The sequence below is a fragment of the Tympanuchus pallidicinctus genome, unplaced genomic scaffold (genome assembly GCF_026119805.1).
Source record: "Tympanuchus pallidicinctus isolate F22 unplaced genomic scaffold, pur_lepc_1.0 scaffold7, whole genome shotgun sequence".
Classification (NCBI taxonomy): Eukaryota; Metazoa; Chordata; class Aves; order Galliformes; family Phasianidae; genus Tympanuchus; species Tympanuchus pallidicinctus.
The window spans coordinates 8799539-8814100 of record NW_026294791.1 but is presented as its reverse complement, the minus strand read 5'-3'; the positions used below and the strand labels follow the sequence as shown (position 1 = coordinate 8814100).

At 53.9% G+C, this 14562-nt stretch overlaps 1 protein-coding gene across 1 annotated transcript; it reads left to right on the top strand.

Annotated features, from left to right (window-relative positions):
• The first annotated feature begins 2932 nt into the window (after positions 1-2932).
• LOC128072814 (uncharacterized) lies at positions 2933-14329 on the top strand. Its single transcript, XM_052666997.1, has 5 exons — positions 2933-3039; positions 9953-10417; positions 10863-11174; positions 11303-11460; positions 12181-14329. The coding sequence occupies exons 1-5, from the start codon at positions 2973-2975 to the stop codon at positions 12223-12225; spliced, it is 1047 nt and encodes a 348-aa protein (XP_052522957.1). The 5' UTR covers positions 2933-2972; the 3' UTR covers positions 12226-14329.
• Positions 14330-14562: the final 233 nt, after the last annotated feature.

Here is a 14562-nt window from a genome sequence, read left to right as displayed (position 1 = left end):
TGGCACAGAGCAGGGGTCCTGCAGCCCAGGAGCTGGGCTGATATTCCTCTGCTGTCCCACACGAGGATCAGCTGCACCAAAAGCACTCCTGTGGTTTGTGGTTTGCTCCAACACTTCCCCAGACAGATCACTTCAGCTTTGTAAATGTAACCGGTTTGGCAAATGCACGGCCAAGGATTTCATTGCCATTCATGGGTCGGCAATAAAAACAGACATCAGAGGAGGTGGGTGAGAGCATGGGAGGGGGAATTCTTTTTCCCTGGGCTTTGGAAATGCCCCAGAGGCAGAGAAGTTTGGAGATTTCTGCTTCCCAAGGAGAAAGATGCTGTGATGTAGCCACGCAAGTTTTACTCCTCAGCAGCAGAGCAGGGGTTGCCCTCAGCAGGGATGGAATTAAAGCAGTGCCTAGAAAAGGGGATGGTCTTTATCCTCTTCTGGAGGATGAAAGCAGTGAATCAACTTCACAGCACTGCTGTAACAACAGGCATCCCAGAGATTGAGGCCATGAGGTACTTCATGTGAGGAAACCCCTCAAGGAAAAACACCCTCGTTAAACAGCACTGGTCAAACTCTGCTCCAGTTTACACCAGTGGAGGTCCTGAGTCATTTTGTGGAGCAGAGAGTGGGACCCCAGTAGGACTGCCTGGAATTTGTCTAACATCAACACTGTCCCTTTTCCAGCCCTGTCATAGGTGGACATTTCATAAGGAGCCGTGAGATCCTTGCAGGCTTTCAGTCATGCTCCAAACCCTTTAGGATCTCAACAAGCATTCCTGGGATGCTGTTCTCTCCTCAGCAGTCCCCTGGACACAGCTCTCTCAATCCCATAATTTTTCCAGCTTCAGAGCGAGTGAAAGCCTGATGTTTATCATTCCTCTTCCCAAACAATTCTCTATCCCTGGAGCTGTGCTCTCCAATTTACTTTTTTTGGACCCATTTCGCTTCCCTCTTCTTCCTTTGCTGGGTCATGGAGCAGCGCAGGGCCCTCGCAGAGGAAGATGAGTCAGGACAGATGCATGGGGAGACAGCGAGCTCCCAGCTTGAGGCCAGGCTCACTGCCTGCGTCACCGATATTAAAAATAGATGGATGCAGCTTTCTCTGCATTGAGGAGCAGCAAAGATGTCCTGTCTGGGGCTGCTGAGCCAATCTCCTTCTACCCGCCTGCAAGCCACCCAGCAGCACCCTCTGCTCCAACAAATACTTCCCTCAGCTCTGACTTGTGAGATTTAATTTGCCTTTGATATAACACAGTTTTAATGCTGCAGGCTTGGACAAGGAGGATGACTCACCTTGGCTTCTCCCTTCTGCTCCACTTAGCTCCCAGCCTGCTTTCTGCTGAGGATCCCTTCTACCGATGACCAGCCCAATGCTGATCAACACCATTCATCCCAAAAACGTGGGATGCCCAGTAGCATGGCACAGGAGCTGCCAAGCCCTGCAGGACCAGCAGTGCTCCATGGAGACACAATTCCAGCACCAAGCCTGTCCTCACAGGCCCTTTGCTGCCACTATATTCCACCCACTTTTCTATTACCTGCTTCTTCCTATTAAATTAGAACAATCAACATTGCCATTCCCTGCTGCTCCCTGTGCTGGCTGCCAGCCAGGAGCCACGGGATGGGAGCTAAATAAAGCACTGAGAGAAGCAGAAGTCGATGCTGCATTTCCCAAGTATGAAACTTTATTTCAGGAATTGTTCCCACTCCTCTGCTCTCTTCAGTGCTCAAATCTGTCTGGTCCATGTGCTGATCAGGTGTGCCCCATCTGCTCCCTTCTGCTGTGCACCACCCCAGGCACTATCACAGCCAGGCTGCTCTGCAGCTTCTCTCAGTGTACCAAAATGCTATAAAGACATGTAAAATAATTCCCCTTATGAACTGGAAAGCTATCAAAGGCCTAGTTACTTCTTTAACGGGATGCCAGAAAACAGTACATCTTCTTTTGGTGGCAGTAAGTGGCCAGAAACAAATTTCTGAGGTAGAGAATGAGATCTTATGGGTACGGTCCCACAGCCACTGCTCCCTTCCACCTGACCTTGATGGGGGGCAGAGCTACCGAGACTCCCAAGCTGGAGGATGGTGCAAAAGGAGCAAGCGCTCAGTGCATAAAGTCCCCATTTCCACCTTCCTCCTCTGTGCCATGGGATGGAAGGGACTCAGCCCGAGGCGGGCTCAGCCACAACTCCCATAGGCAGAGGGTTGTACAGGAGGAGCCTCAAACCAAGAGTGGTGGGGGCAGGTTGGAGCTCATGGCAGCTGCACACAGGGCACTGGGGCTGGAGAGGAAGCAGTGGGGCCAAGGGGATTGAACGGGGATTTTGGGGCCTTCCAGAGAATAGCACAGGCTGTAGGGGACTGGCCATGGGCAGTTTTGTAGTGGGGCTGCTTCTTCAGAAATGCCACCAGAGGAAGGAAGGGACAACCTGGTGGCCATCTGGGTTTGCTATAGGGCTGGGATTTCCTTCACCCAGCAAATACCTGGGGAAAGGCCTTTACAGTGCCTGGAAGGGTCTGCCCAGAGCCCAGGAGGGACACAAGGCCAGGGGTGCCTCCGGGAGCCCGAGCACCCTGAATACCCAGAGTAGGAATACGGGAGCACCCCGCTCCCAGCCTTGCCCACAGCTGAGGGCATTCCAAAGCAGCGCAGGGCTACAGCGGGATGCCACTTTGTGTCACCCCCATCCCTCCGTGGGGCGGAAGCGTAGTTCTGGGTGTGCCAGAAGCGACGCGGGACCGGCCCGGGAGATGCTGACGGACCGCGCCGGGGGTACCAGGACCGGGGATGCTCGGGGCAGGGAAGGATCGCACCACGGGTGCCGGAGGCCGAGCGGGGACCGGACGGGTCGGGGGCGCTGGGAGTGGCGGCGACTCCCACCCCGCGCGTCCGTGCCCGGGGCCGCCCCCACGTGCCGCCCGCCCCGCCCCAGTCCCGCCCCGGTGCCGCCGGCGGAGGCAGCGCGGATCGGCCCAGCATGGAGGGGACGCGGCGCGCCCTGCTCCGCCTCGCCGCCGCCTGCTGCCTGCTCTGCGCCCTGCCAGGTACCGCGATGAGCCGGGAGGGGTGGGGGATCCCGCCGCTTTCGCGGCACCGGAGCTGGAACAGCTCTTTAACCGGAGATGGGAACCGCGGGCCCCGAAAGTTGGGCAGAGCACCGCGCGCTGCGGGGATGCTGCGGGACAAAGCGGCGGGACAAAGCGGCGGTCCCGCGTCCCGGCGGCCGCTCCCGGGCCGGAGCTCCACGTGGGCCCGTGCCGGCGGCCACGCGGTGGGAGCGCGCCCCGAGCTGGGGGTGGGGGGCACCGTCGGCGGTCCCGGTAAGCGGGGCAGCGACAAAGCGTGGGGCTCGGCGGGAAGCGGGCGTGCTCCTCTTCTCGGCTGCCGGGAAAACAAGAAACAGAATAAAGCAAAGAGCTCCCAGCCAGCCCCCCTGGGGAACGGGGGGAGGGGGTCACAGCACGGCGAGGGCAGCGCTGGGGGCGAAGGCGTGAACCCAACTTTGTCTCTGGCAACATCCGTGGGGCTGTGGCACGAACCCTTCGGTGCTGCCCGCGGGGCTGTGGCTCTGAGCCCCGGATGGCGTTTAGCGTGGGGCTAGGGTTGAGCGCGGGGAAGTGGCCCCAGACCCACCTGTTATGTGGGGAAGGCACAAAACAGAAGGCTCCTGGCTGCCGGCAATGCGGCTGCAGTGCGTGGCTGCGGGGTTCCCAGCAGCTGAGAGCCGTTCTGCCCCACGCTCACCCCATCTCACGGCTCCGAGCACGTCGGGGTACCCAGGGAGCTGCCTTCAGGGGGCTTCTGAGAGCCCCTGGCTGCCGTATCTCAGACGCAGGGATTTGGCCGAACTAAATTTGTGCTCGACTCCTCCTGTGTTGCCTCGTGCTCAGTGCCCCAGTCCCGGTATCCCTTTGTGGCCCCAGGAAATGGCACCCATACAGTTTGGCTCTCACAGCTCTTGGATCCGCTACCTCACCCCAGACCCAGTTGAGAGAGAAAAGATTTTGTGAAATAGGCGGCACAGGAGAGCTGCCACCAATAAAGAAAAGCCACATGGCGAAACACCAGAGAACCCCACCAGCTCAGCAGAGTTGGAAGGGGTCCCCCAGCACCTGGCCCCAAAGCCAAAGCTGCCTGGAACTGGACTCATCCCAGCACCACAGATGTGTCTCTGCCCTGCGCCTGGTGCTGGTCCTCATTGGCCCCACTCTATGTTTGCTGCGGGGCCAAACACCACTGCATCCCCCGCACTCTGCCCGCCCCAGCTCTCAATGTGGCCTTTCTTCACTGCCTACGGAAATCCACTTCCTCCAGCACCATCAGTCTTAAAAATAAAATCCCAGGGTAATCTTGGGCTGGGCACTGCACTGCCTCCCCTCTCCTGTACTGAGCAAGCAGAGGAGACAGCTCAGGGTAGGGAGCAACATCAGCATGTGAACCCTATCTGCATGCCCACAGATCTAACAATGGGTTTACCACTTTTTACTAGAGGGAGGGAAGCAGGCAGCCCCAGCCTGGCTGGCTCCAGCTCCCAGCACTGAGCCACAGCTTGGTCCTCAACCTGAGGTGGTGCCCCCCCACCTCCACCAGGACACCAACAGTGCAGGGCTGCAGCACTCACCTCCTCTGGCCACGTTCCTCCATGCTGTGGAGAGAGGCAGGCGCAAAAGACAGACGCAGTTGGTACCCATGGACAGGAAGGTCCTGGAGCAGGGTAGGATTCCTGGTGCCTAGGTTCCCCCAGCTCACGCCAACACTGCCTGGGTTCCCTGCTGACATGGGGCTGCTGTTAAGGCAACTGGCTAATTAATTTTCTCCTAATGACATGAGTGCTTCCTCCCCTGCAGCTGTGGCTCCTGTGGTAATCATGGCTGGGGCTGGCTGATTCCAGATCTCCTCCTGCTGTGGTGGTTACTGGGGTTACACACAGACCTGGACAAGGCTCTGAGGATGTGTGCCCCCAAATGTCCAGGCAGTCTCTGGGCAGAGGTGTCTTCATCACAGCTCAGTCCTCAACCGAGGCACAAAGTGAACAGCATGGGAGCTTTGGCACCTCCCTGCCAGGCAGGCTGGGGAAGTGGTACTGGCCATGCAGACAGCCCGGGCTGCCCTGTCTGGGGAACCTGGGGTAAGCCCCTCTTTCTGAATGGGGGAGCAGAGGAGGAGCTCCATGCAGACCTGCAGCATGGCTTCACGCCTTTCTCCCCATCCTGGCACGGTGTGTGCACCCCTGGGCTGCTGGGTCCCGCAGATGGCTGCTACCCCACATCCCAACACCTCCCAGCACCACCACCCGCCCCAAGCGTGTCTGTGCTGTTCTTTGGCTTCTCTTGGCATGAAGAGCCCATGCTTGGCATTCACAGCACTGTTTCCAGGGCTGCTCCTTTCTGCTCACAACTCCCTCTCTGCCACCCATCCCAAACGCAGCTCTACCAAACAAGATGGTGGCACTGACGTTTTCCTGCCCCCCTCCCCTCCTCACACCTGAGGCCCGGCATCTGCACCACCCTGGGGAGGTGTCCCGCTGCCTGCCTGGGCAGGTTGGGTGCTGGGCTGTCCTTTGCCAGTGCTGCACTCGCTCAGCACCCCGTATCTAATCGGAGCCCCGTCCCGTGCTCAACTCGAGGCCTCCTGCCCCGCTGTGCTGGAAGGAGCTCCTGGGTCAGGAGACCTTTCTATTCCTGTATCTTACCTCAGCCCTTTGCAGCGTGCCTGGCCTGGCTGGTTCCCAGAGCCGTGCTGGGCACTTGACACCTATGCTTCAACTCCCCTGGTTCACTGCTCATACCTGGACCCCTAGCAGCAGATAGAGCCTGTTCAGCCCCTGTCTGCCAGGATGGGCATGGAGACAATCCTGGCATCAGCCCTGGTAGGGAAAGTGCTGCAGCCTGCCGCAAACACAACCTTGTGGCATCCCACCTCCATTGAGGTCTCACAAGGTATCGACCAGGGACGAGGATTCCAAAGCAGGTGGGAGTTTGCATTATGGTGTCCCTGTCGGCCTACCTGAAAGGTAGACCTGCGCCTCTGCTGCTCAGGTCCTATAATTCTGGTCTCTGAGTTACAGTGTAAAGGTCAGGGCTGGCTGCTGTCTGATCAGCAGCTATTCCAGCTCTGCTTCTCAATGAAATGGAGAGCCTTGGGTTTAAATCCCACTGTCTGGCTTTGTTTGCATTTATACTTTAGCTCTCTTTCCTTGAAGAGGTTTTTTTAATTACCGTTGGTTGGTAATCATCAAAATATAATAACTGGCAACAAAAGATAATTTCTACACCTAATGGGGTACTTTGCTAAGGAAGAGGATGTAATTGCTGAGATGCAAGGTTACTTTTTAATCATTGCATTAATTTTGCATTTTGCTGTATTGTTTGTGAGTTGTTACACTTCAGTGGGAACTGAATTCAGTTAGTGCACAAAAATAGCACTTGGGGAGGTGCAGCTGGATGTGCTCTGTTCAGGCAGCTGGTTGCAGGGAGTGCAAGCGGTGATGTCCCGTGTGGGAGCCATTGCAGGCACCAGGGATCCCTGATCCTACAGCACCTTGCAAAATTGTGGGTGGATCCTTTCTCTTCTTTGTGCTCAGCTCTTCTGGGGGGCCCTGTGAGCCTCTTGCAGCAGTGGCTGCAGGCTGCACCCCACGCTCTGCTCTCTTCCAGCCCTTAGCCAGGCTGCCACTGCCTTCCCTTTTAGAGCATGTGGCTCTAGTGCCTCTCACCCCAGGCTTACTACAAAAGGGATTTTGGAAATGGTGGTGAATTGGGGTCAGATTTGTGTTGGCTCCTGAGGAGCCACTGTTTCTGGCTGAGATATGAAGGAGGGTGCAGAGGACACTGTACATCCACATACAGACCTTCCGTAGCCCCTTGCTTGGCCCCAGCCCTGCAGCCTGGGCAGGGAGAACACAGTAGGAACAGCCCTGTCTCCTGCAGAGCTGGCTTCCTTCACTCTGGCATATTTATACCACGTCTGCTCCAGAGCTGGTGGGAGCACAGGCTGATGTGTGGGGGTCCATCAGCAATGCCTGGAGCCTCCCCTGCCCCACAAGTGGGAGCGTATCCCTCTCTCATCCAATGCAGGGGCTTCTCAGACAGCCGCATCCCTTCTTCCCAAAGGCTGCTGACTTCCTTCCCCTCCTGTTTCCCAGACAGAGGTCACTGCAGTCAGAGATGTCTGCTGGGAGCCGCACACCCTCCTGCCCTGCCCTGGCGTGCTCTGAGATCGTTGCTTCCCAGCCAGTTGGCAGCTGGCCTGGCTCCTTCACTCGCACCATGGCTGTTGCTGCTTTGTATGATCCAAGGGTGACCACTGTTGTGTCTTGGAAGGTGAAACATCCTCTCTGAGTCCTTTCCTTCCTTTCCTACCTGAGGCAGAGGGGCCTGGTTCCCTCCTGTCTGCAGGAGACGGAGAGGATGATGCCTCAGGCAGTGCAGCCACAGCTTCCCTGGCACCTGGTGCAGGAAGCAGAGCTGCTCCAGGAGGATGCCAGAGTGACGAGCTCCGACCTGCACCTCTGCAAGTAGCTGATAAGTAGCTGAAGTCATTCATTGCTCAGCGATGGAGCAGCAGCATCTGGGCTGGAGGGCGTGATTTTCAGAGCTGCTGGGTACCAAAGAAGCAGGGCTGGCTTCTGCCCCACTGCTTTGCAGGGCTTGCACCAAACTGGGTGGGTGCAGGCTACAGCTGGTGCCCACTGTCGCTACAAAACGGTGGGAATCAAAGCAGCAGCAGAACACATCTCAATGCGAACTGTGGAGAGGCATTTTTATTTTAAAGCTGAAGGAAAACCCATTGGTGCTTGTGCTCTTTAGCATCCAGAGCTGACACCAGAGCGCATAAAGGTGCTTCCCTGGTGCTCCACGAGGCCGGGCTGGTGGCTTTGGGTGTGCCCTCACTCCTGGGAGGGGGCACGCAGCGATGGTGATCTTTTGTCTGTCTGCCTTAGAGCGATCGGGGTTTACTCACTGTCCATCTCTTTGTCCATCCTGTATGTCTTGTCTCTTTCTCCATCTTCTCACCAACACCTCCTAATGGCTGGACGTTTTGTGTGAGCTCGGCCTCATTGCCGGCTCTCCTCTGTTTCCTGAGCTGGGATGGTGGGCTCAGTGACAGGCTAATCAGGTGCCATCTACTGCAGTGCTCAAGGCACCTTAGTGAGTTCCTGTGCCCAACCTGTCCATACTTGCCAGTTTTAACATCTCTACCAGTGCTAGTGGAGTGAGGGGAGCTGCTTCTCCCCACAAACCTCCCTGCCCCACAGCACCTCCTGGCAGGGATGCTAGCTCCTCTGCAGGGCTCACTCTGTTTCCCTCTGGTTTTCTGTTCCTAGCCAAAAAAAGTGGCACAAGCATTTCAGTGCTGTTCAGCCCTTCGTGCCACACATCTTCTCCCAAATCTTCTCCCTGCGTTACCCCAGTACAGCTTACCAGCCCATGGGAGGCAGCCCCAGCACAGGCCAGCTATTCAGAGCAGCACATCAGCAGGCTTGCTGCTGGCCGGGCACCTGGCCACCGCCTTTCCTGTTTATCCTGCAACAACAGCGTGGCTCTGTGTGCGTTGCTGCATAGGGGCAGGTAGCGGCATATTTACAGAGCACCCATCTCTGCCCAGCTCAGATCCTGGGCACTGCCCAGCATGGGCTCTGGAGTTGTGGGGTTGGCAGCACATTGCATAGCACGTCCTGGCCACAGCCAGCCAGGTCCTGGACACAGTGAAGGGAGAAGTGCTAAACTTTTGGTCTTTAAGGGCTGAGCTGCTTGTGCTCTCATGGGACTGGGGCCCTGGGATAGGGAATCATGCCTCTGTCACTCAGCTCCGGGGTTTGGAATCCTGCAGCTGTTTGGGGTACTGCAAAGGGCTCTGGAGAGAGATGTATTGTGTCTTTTTTTAGGCCTTAGTAAGTGCTGGAGCTGGAGAAGAGCTCTGATAAGTGTGTCCATTCCAAAACTGCTGAGTTTTTCATCAAAGCCTTTGTACCAGAATGAGCTGCTTTGCCGATGGGTGAATGTTTCTTGGCTAAGGCACTCACCTCGGGTGCTTCTCCACTATGGACAGAACGGGCACAAAGATTGATTTTCTTCAGTACTTTTATTTTCTTCTGTGGTTAGCTGTCATGTCTCTGTGGCGTAGATAGAAACTTGGGATACAAATGGCAAAAATATTGACCATGCCATGTTTCCAAATGCTCATGAGAGTCCAACCTGGTGTGGCAACATTTCTCTGTTTGTTTTTCTGTTTACACCCTACAAAAACCCAAATGGGATCCAACTGCATGACAGACATGTCAGTTGGCAGTGTGAGGGCTTTGCAGCTTCCCTCCTGTGTGCTGTCACACTGCTGAGTGCATCCGAGGAGGGGGACCTGCTCACAGCCCTGCCTGCTCCAGTGGGAGGCGGAGTGGCTCTCTCCATTCCTCCAGTCACACTTGATGGTGATGATGTGCTCATAAATAGCTCATGAAGGCAGCTGCCAAAGTATACCACCAGCTTCTGTACAGCTCGGCTCAAATTAGTTACAATTCCTCTGGCCAGGGCAGATAATGATTTAGCTTAGGTGGTACGGGGAAATTATTTTCTCAGAGGACGGTAAGGCCCTGGCACAGCTGCCCAGAGAGCTGTGGGTGCCCCATTCCTGGAGGTGCCCAAGGCCAGGTTGGATGGGGCCTGGGCAGCCTGAGCTGGTGGGAGCACCCAGCCCATGGTAGGGGTTGGGGCTGAGGTGGCTGTAAGGTCCCTTCCAACCCAGCCACGCTGTGGTTCTATGATAGAGAAGGAAGAGGCTCCCCATAGCAGGTCCCTGCCAAGATAGCAGAGAAGTTATTTGAACTTTTCCCCCAAGTGTGAACTTGTGCTGGGCTTGGAGTCAACAGGCTGGGTAGATTCAGCTCCTGGTCTTGCTGTTTCATCTCCCAATGTGGGATTTCTGAAACATTTCTCAGCACTTCAAAACTCTCTTCTGTAGGAGAGGGACAGAAGACAACAGAGACTGCAGTGCTGTCACCTCTTCTTAACACCGTGCCAACCTCTCATCAGCTCAGGGAAGCCTCTGACCTCAGCCCAGACACTACTGCTGTTCCAGAGACAAGTTTGGAGATTAACGTGACTGCTGCAGCACTCAATGCCACTGGAGTTCACTCTACAGAGGTGGAGGATGTCTTCATCTCTGCCACCCCTGTGGTTGGCACCAAGACAGAGAGACTGCAGGCTTCCACGGCTGCCAGCCCCACAGGCATCACAGTCATACAACGTGAGCACCACAACATGAGCTTGTCAGCTAACAGCACTGAAATCCCCTCCCCTGCCTCAACAGTGAGTACTCTGGAAAAAAACCCGTCTGACCACAAAGTCTCAGAGCCCTTCAGTGCAACTGAAGAAATGGACGATGCCAGCAGTGCCACCCCAACACCTCCTCCGAATAGCGTGCCCGGTGAGGTTCTGCCTTTCATGACTGCACAACCTGGGGTCTTCGGGTGCTGAATGGCTCTGCACCCACAAACTCTTGTGGGAACCAGAGATGGGGGGAAGTAGAAATATCCCTTTCAGTGGGACTGAGCTGCAGAGGTGCTCTTAGTTCAGCATCCTCCCTGCAAATCCTGTCAGTCGTGGCATTAATTTTGTTGCCTGCTTGCTTAGACGTTGATTCATGTGTGCAGGCCACATGAAAAATAAGTGGGCTTTTTAGCACCGTGCCCTACAGTGTGTCTCTGTGCCTGTGCTATAGGACTCTTGCTAGCCAAAGTGTTGTCAGTAAGCTGCTATTCTTATAGTCCCCCAAAGTCTTCTTTACAACCTTGCTTCCATCTTATCCAGTCCTACAGCACAATGCACTTGCACTTTATCCTTTTAAATAATTGTTTGTCCCTATTCTGCAGCAACAATCAACAGATCTCAGCTGGAGCCGACTGATGGGCAGACCACCATACCCACAGCAGCAAGAGCTGAAACCAGGCCAGGAACGAGCCCTGCAGTGGCCACAGAGGTGGAGCCCTCTGCTCCCGTTTCCACTGTAGGGAGCACATCCCCTGCCAGCACCTCCAGTACTGTTATGATGAGACTTCCTGTGACCAGCTCTCCTGCTGCCAGCACAGCCGCCATCCCAACCAGCACATCTCCAGTGGGGCAGCAATTGGAGCCCGTGCATGAGAAAGCTTCTGTGTTGGATGTTGGTGATGATGAAAATCCAGGTAAATGCTCTGCACTTGTCCGTGCTCTCGCAAAACACTGCGAAGGGTTGCGGGTACCTCAAATTTCCTCTTAGTTGTGCTGAGCAGAACAACTGTGAAGACTGTCACCTGGCCCCATTCCTTTGCAGAGCTCCCGAGTTCTCCTGCAGTGAGGGCTGACCCCTTGGTAATCGCAGTGATCTCTGTCTTCGTTGTCATGGTGGGCATCCTGGGCTTGGTGGGCTTCCTGAGATACCGGCAGCACAACAGCCGCATGGAGTTCCGACGCCTGCAGGACCTGCCCATGGTGAGCGATGCCTCAGCACTGCCTTGCTCCTGGTTTTCAGCTGCCTGGCAATTCTCTTTCTACTGAATTGGCCATGTTTGGGGTATTTGTAGAAGAAGGATGCCAGTCACAAATCCTGCTCCCTCTTAGGTCTCTCTCCATCCATCCAGGGTTTGCATTGAGATGGCAAGTCTCATGGATGGCCACTGAAGCTCTCTGCCTTCCCCTCATTCTGCAAGGGACACTAAGAGGTTAAAGAGAGAGAAAGAGGGGAGTGCCATCCAAATTTTCCCTCAAACACCACCTTGCTAATCTGTTCTCTTGGATTCCAATGTATTTGCTTTGTGACTGTGACAAAGCAAATTTAATGCTCTGTTCCAGGGGAGGTTGTCTGTCTGTCTACATTTGACCCTTCGGTGATATAAAAAGATACGAAGGGCTCAGAGGTGGGGAGGCAGCAATCTGCAGAGGTGCACTGATGCCCTCCTGCAGCTAACTGCAAGCATGTGGATGTTGTCACAACCTGAGTGGTGTTCTCCACAGCCATGCACACAACTCTTCTCTTCAAAACACACAGCAGGACAGGAGAGCGAGTGTCCAAAGACCCACTGCAAAGGAGTGATGTTGATGGTTGGGCAAATGGTGACACTGTGACAGAGGGGATGGTGAGGCTGGGGCTGTTCATTATGCAGGCATCCCATTAAAATGAGATAAAATTAAAATACTCTTTTCTGCTTCTAGGATGACATGATGGAGGACACCCCCCTCTCACTCTACAGCTACTAGGTAGCCAGGCTGCCTCTGCTTGGAGGGCTGAACTTCCCACAGGAGAAAGCCTTGAGGCCTTGGTCCCAGACAATCTGCTGACAAATGAGGGGGCTCTGACTTGCACACAACTGAAAGATTGTTTTCAGACGGCTTTTGGTTTTTAGATATTTTAAATAGTTCAGTTTTGAAATTTTTATGCTGGAAATCAGAGCCCAGGTCTGGCTTATTCGTCTGGGCTCTTCTAGAAAAGATATCCCAAAGAGGTGCCTCCTCCTTTTAGCATGGTGACCAGTTAGCAAAGACAACCTTTACCGTCGTGTTCTGCATGGAGCTCTTCTGTCCATCTTGACAGCTGCTGCTTTCAGAGGGGACAGATGAGTGAGCCATGCAAAAGCTGTTACACTGGTGGAGTCAGCACAGGAGACTGCTGTTTGCTGAGGGAGCCAAGGATGTGGAGATTTGTTCTCTTATGCTCCCTCTTGTTCTCTTGGTTGGTTTTTTTTAAGTTCTGGTTTTTTTCCCTTGCACTTTTTTGTTGTTATTGTTTCTGTTTCAGCTTTAGTCCTGGGCTTGGCACTGCCTATCCTGAAACACCTCCCAGGATGATGAGAGACTGCCCTGCTTCCTTCCTACATGTACACCTTTCCTTGTTAAGGGAAAACAGTTATGTGACTACTCAACAAGTACTGCTTAGAAATTGCTGGAAGGACACTGGCATGATTTTAGCTCAACAGGGCTTGTCAGAACTCACTCAATTGCCAACCAGACACACTAACTTAGTCTCACCACAATTAGAAAACTGGGTCTGCCATACTTGCTGCTTTCAGTGTAAGCTATTGCCCAGGCTTTAAAAATGCTTTAGTCCACATTTCTGTCGGGATTTACACATCTTTCTTCAGATACCTCCCATTTTGCTGCTGGGATCTGGTTTCTGAAAGCTGTTATATAAAACTAATACTGCACTGTCCCTCCTACCAGCACAAGGTCAAAGCTCCTTTGTAACGTTGGCCTTTGAGCCAGTTAGTGTCCTGTTCTGAGGACAGAACCTGGTTGTAGTGCCTTCCTCCCTTCCCTTTCTAGGTGTTAGGCTGATTAGATTCTGCACTTTTGCCTCAAAATATCACTGGTGTAAACTGCAAGGCTTTAAGATCCTGCAAGGAAACCCACAGACCAGATCCTCTGAGTGCAAGTCTGAGGGTTTTCAGGTGCCCTTCCTTCAGACAGAGCGGTTAGTGCGTGGCATGGAAGTCTTCATGTCATGAATACTGGCTCCTGTTTTCTAATTCACATTTGATTGTGGGTAAAGAGAGGCATGTGCCTTCTCAAGAGCACTGGGTTTCTGACTCAGTTGCTCCCGCAGGACACAGCAAAGGCTAGAAATTACATACAGTTATCTCCCACACTGCTCCTAGAAGCCTCTGTTTCTCCTTTTTCAGTAGCAGTGCTCACAGAGCCCACAGACAATGCATTATAAGACTCACTACCAAAAGTATCTCTCTTTTTTCCAGTGCTGTTACTATTCTTTTCAGCAGGGAAAGGGGAAATTCCCCTTGAAATGATTTACAAAGCCCAAAGATGGAGCAGAAGTGGTCAAATGGATGAACCAAGTAAGGCAGCAGTTCCTCCTTGCGAAGGGCTGACAAGTGGCTGCCGTGCAGTTCGGGTTCAGCTGTTGGCTTTGGCCTTGCGTCTGTTTATTGTAAGGGTGCCCAGTACAAGAGGGAAGGACGGTTGGTTCTCTCCTCCAATTGCATGAAAACTGAAGGGCAATTGTCACAACTCCAAAGCTTTTGTATCAAGCATTGTCTGCACAGAGCAATCTCCTTAGCTACAGGCTTGTTCCCCCGCCGCAGGGCAGGGTGCTACTGGTTTTTTGGCACAAAGGGAGGCAAGTTCGTGGTGGAAAAAGAAACTCCATCCTGGCTGGAACTGGTTTTCAAGCTCTGCCAGCCTACACCATCTCTGGACCAAACAAAAAGGGCAGGGGCTGGCTGTTCTGGGTTCCCATTTGCTGTCCAGGGGAAAGGGGTGAGGAAACTTGCCCCACACCAAAGTGCAACTCTCTTTGTAAGATATGTTAATAGTGGATTTTTTTTTCTGCAATAAAGTTACAAATTCCAAAGGCGTGCCCCACATCGTCGTATTTTGCTATGGTTGAATTAGATGAAATCTGTCTTAGAGAGCCACGTTAATCTAATGTACCTTCAGACTCTCCTTTGTTTCCAATTGAAGCTGTCTTTATTGCCATCTATTGTCAGCTGTAACCCTCTCTTTACACAAATGTCCTCAGAGCCAGTCTAATCCAAGCCTAGTAGCATTAGCACCAGTTGGACTAGATGGTCTTAGTGGTCTTTC

Coding starts and splice junctions, on each gene's coding strand:
- LOC128072814 (XM_052666997.1), top strand. CDS start 2,973: ATGGAGGGGACGCGGCGCGCCCTGCTCCGCCTCGCCGCCGCCTGCTGC. Junction 10,418..10,862: donor TCCTCCGAATAGCGTGCCCG/GTGAGGTTCTGC, acceptor CCTATTCTGCAG/CAACAATCAACAGATCTCAG. Junction 11,461..12,180: donor GCCTGCAGGACCTGCCCATG/GTGAGCGATGCC, acceptor TTCTGCTTCTAG/GATGACATGATGGAGGACAC.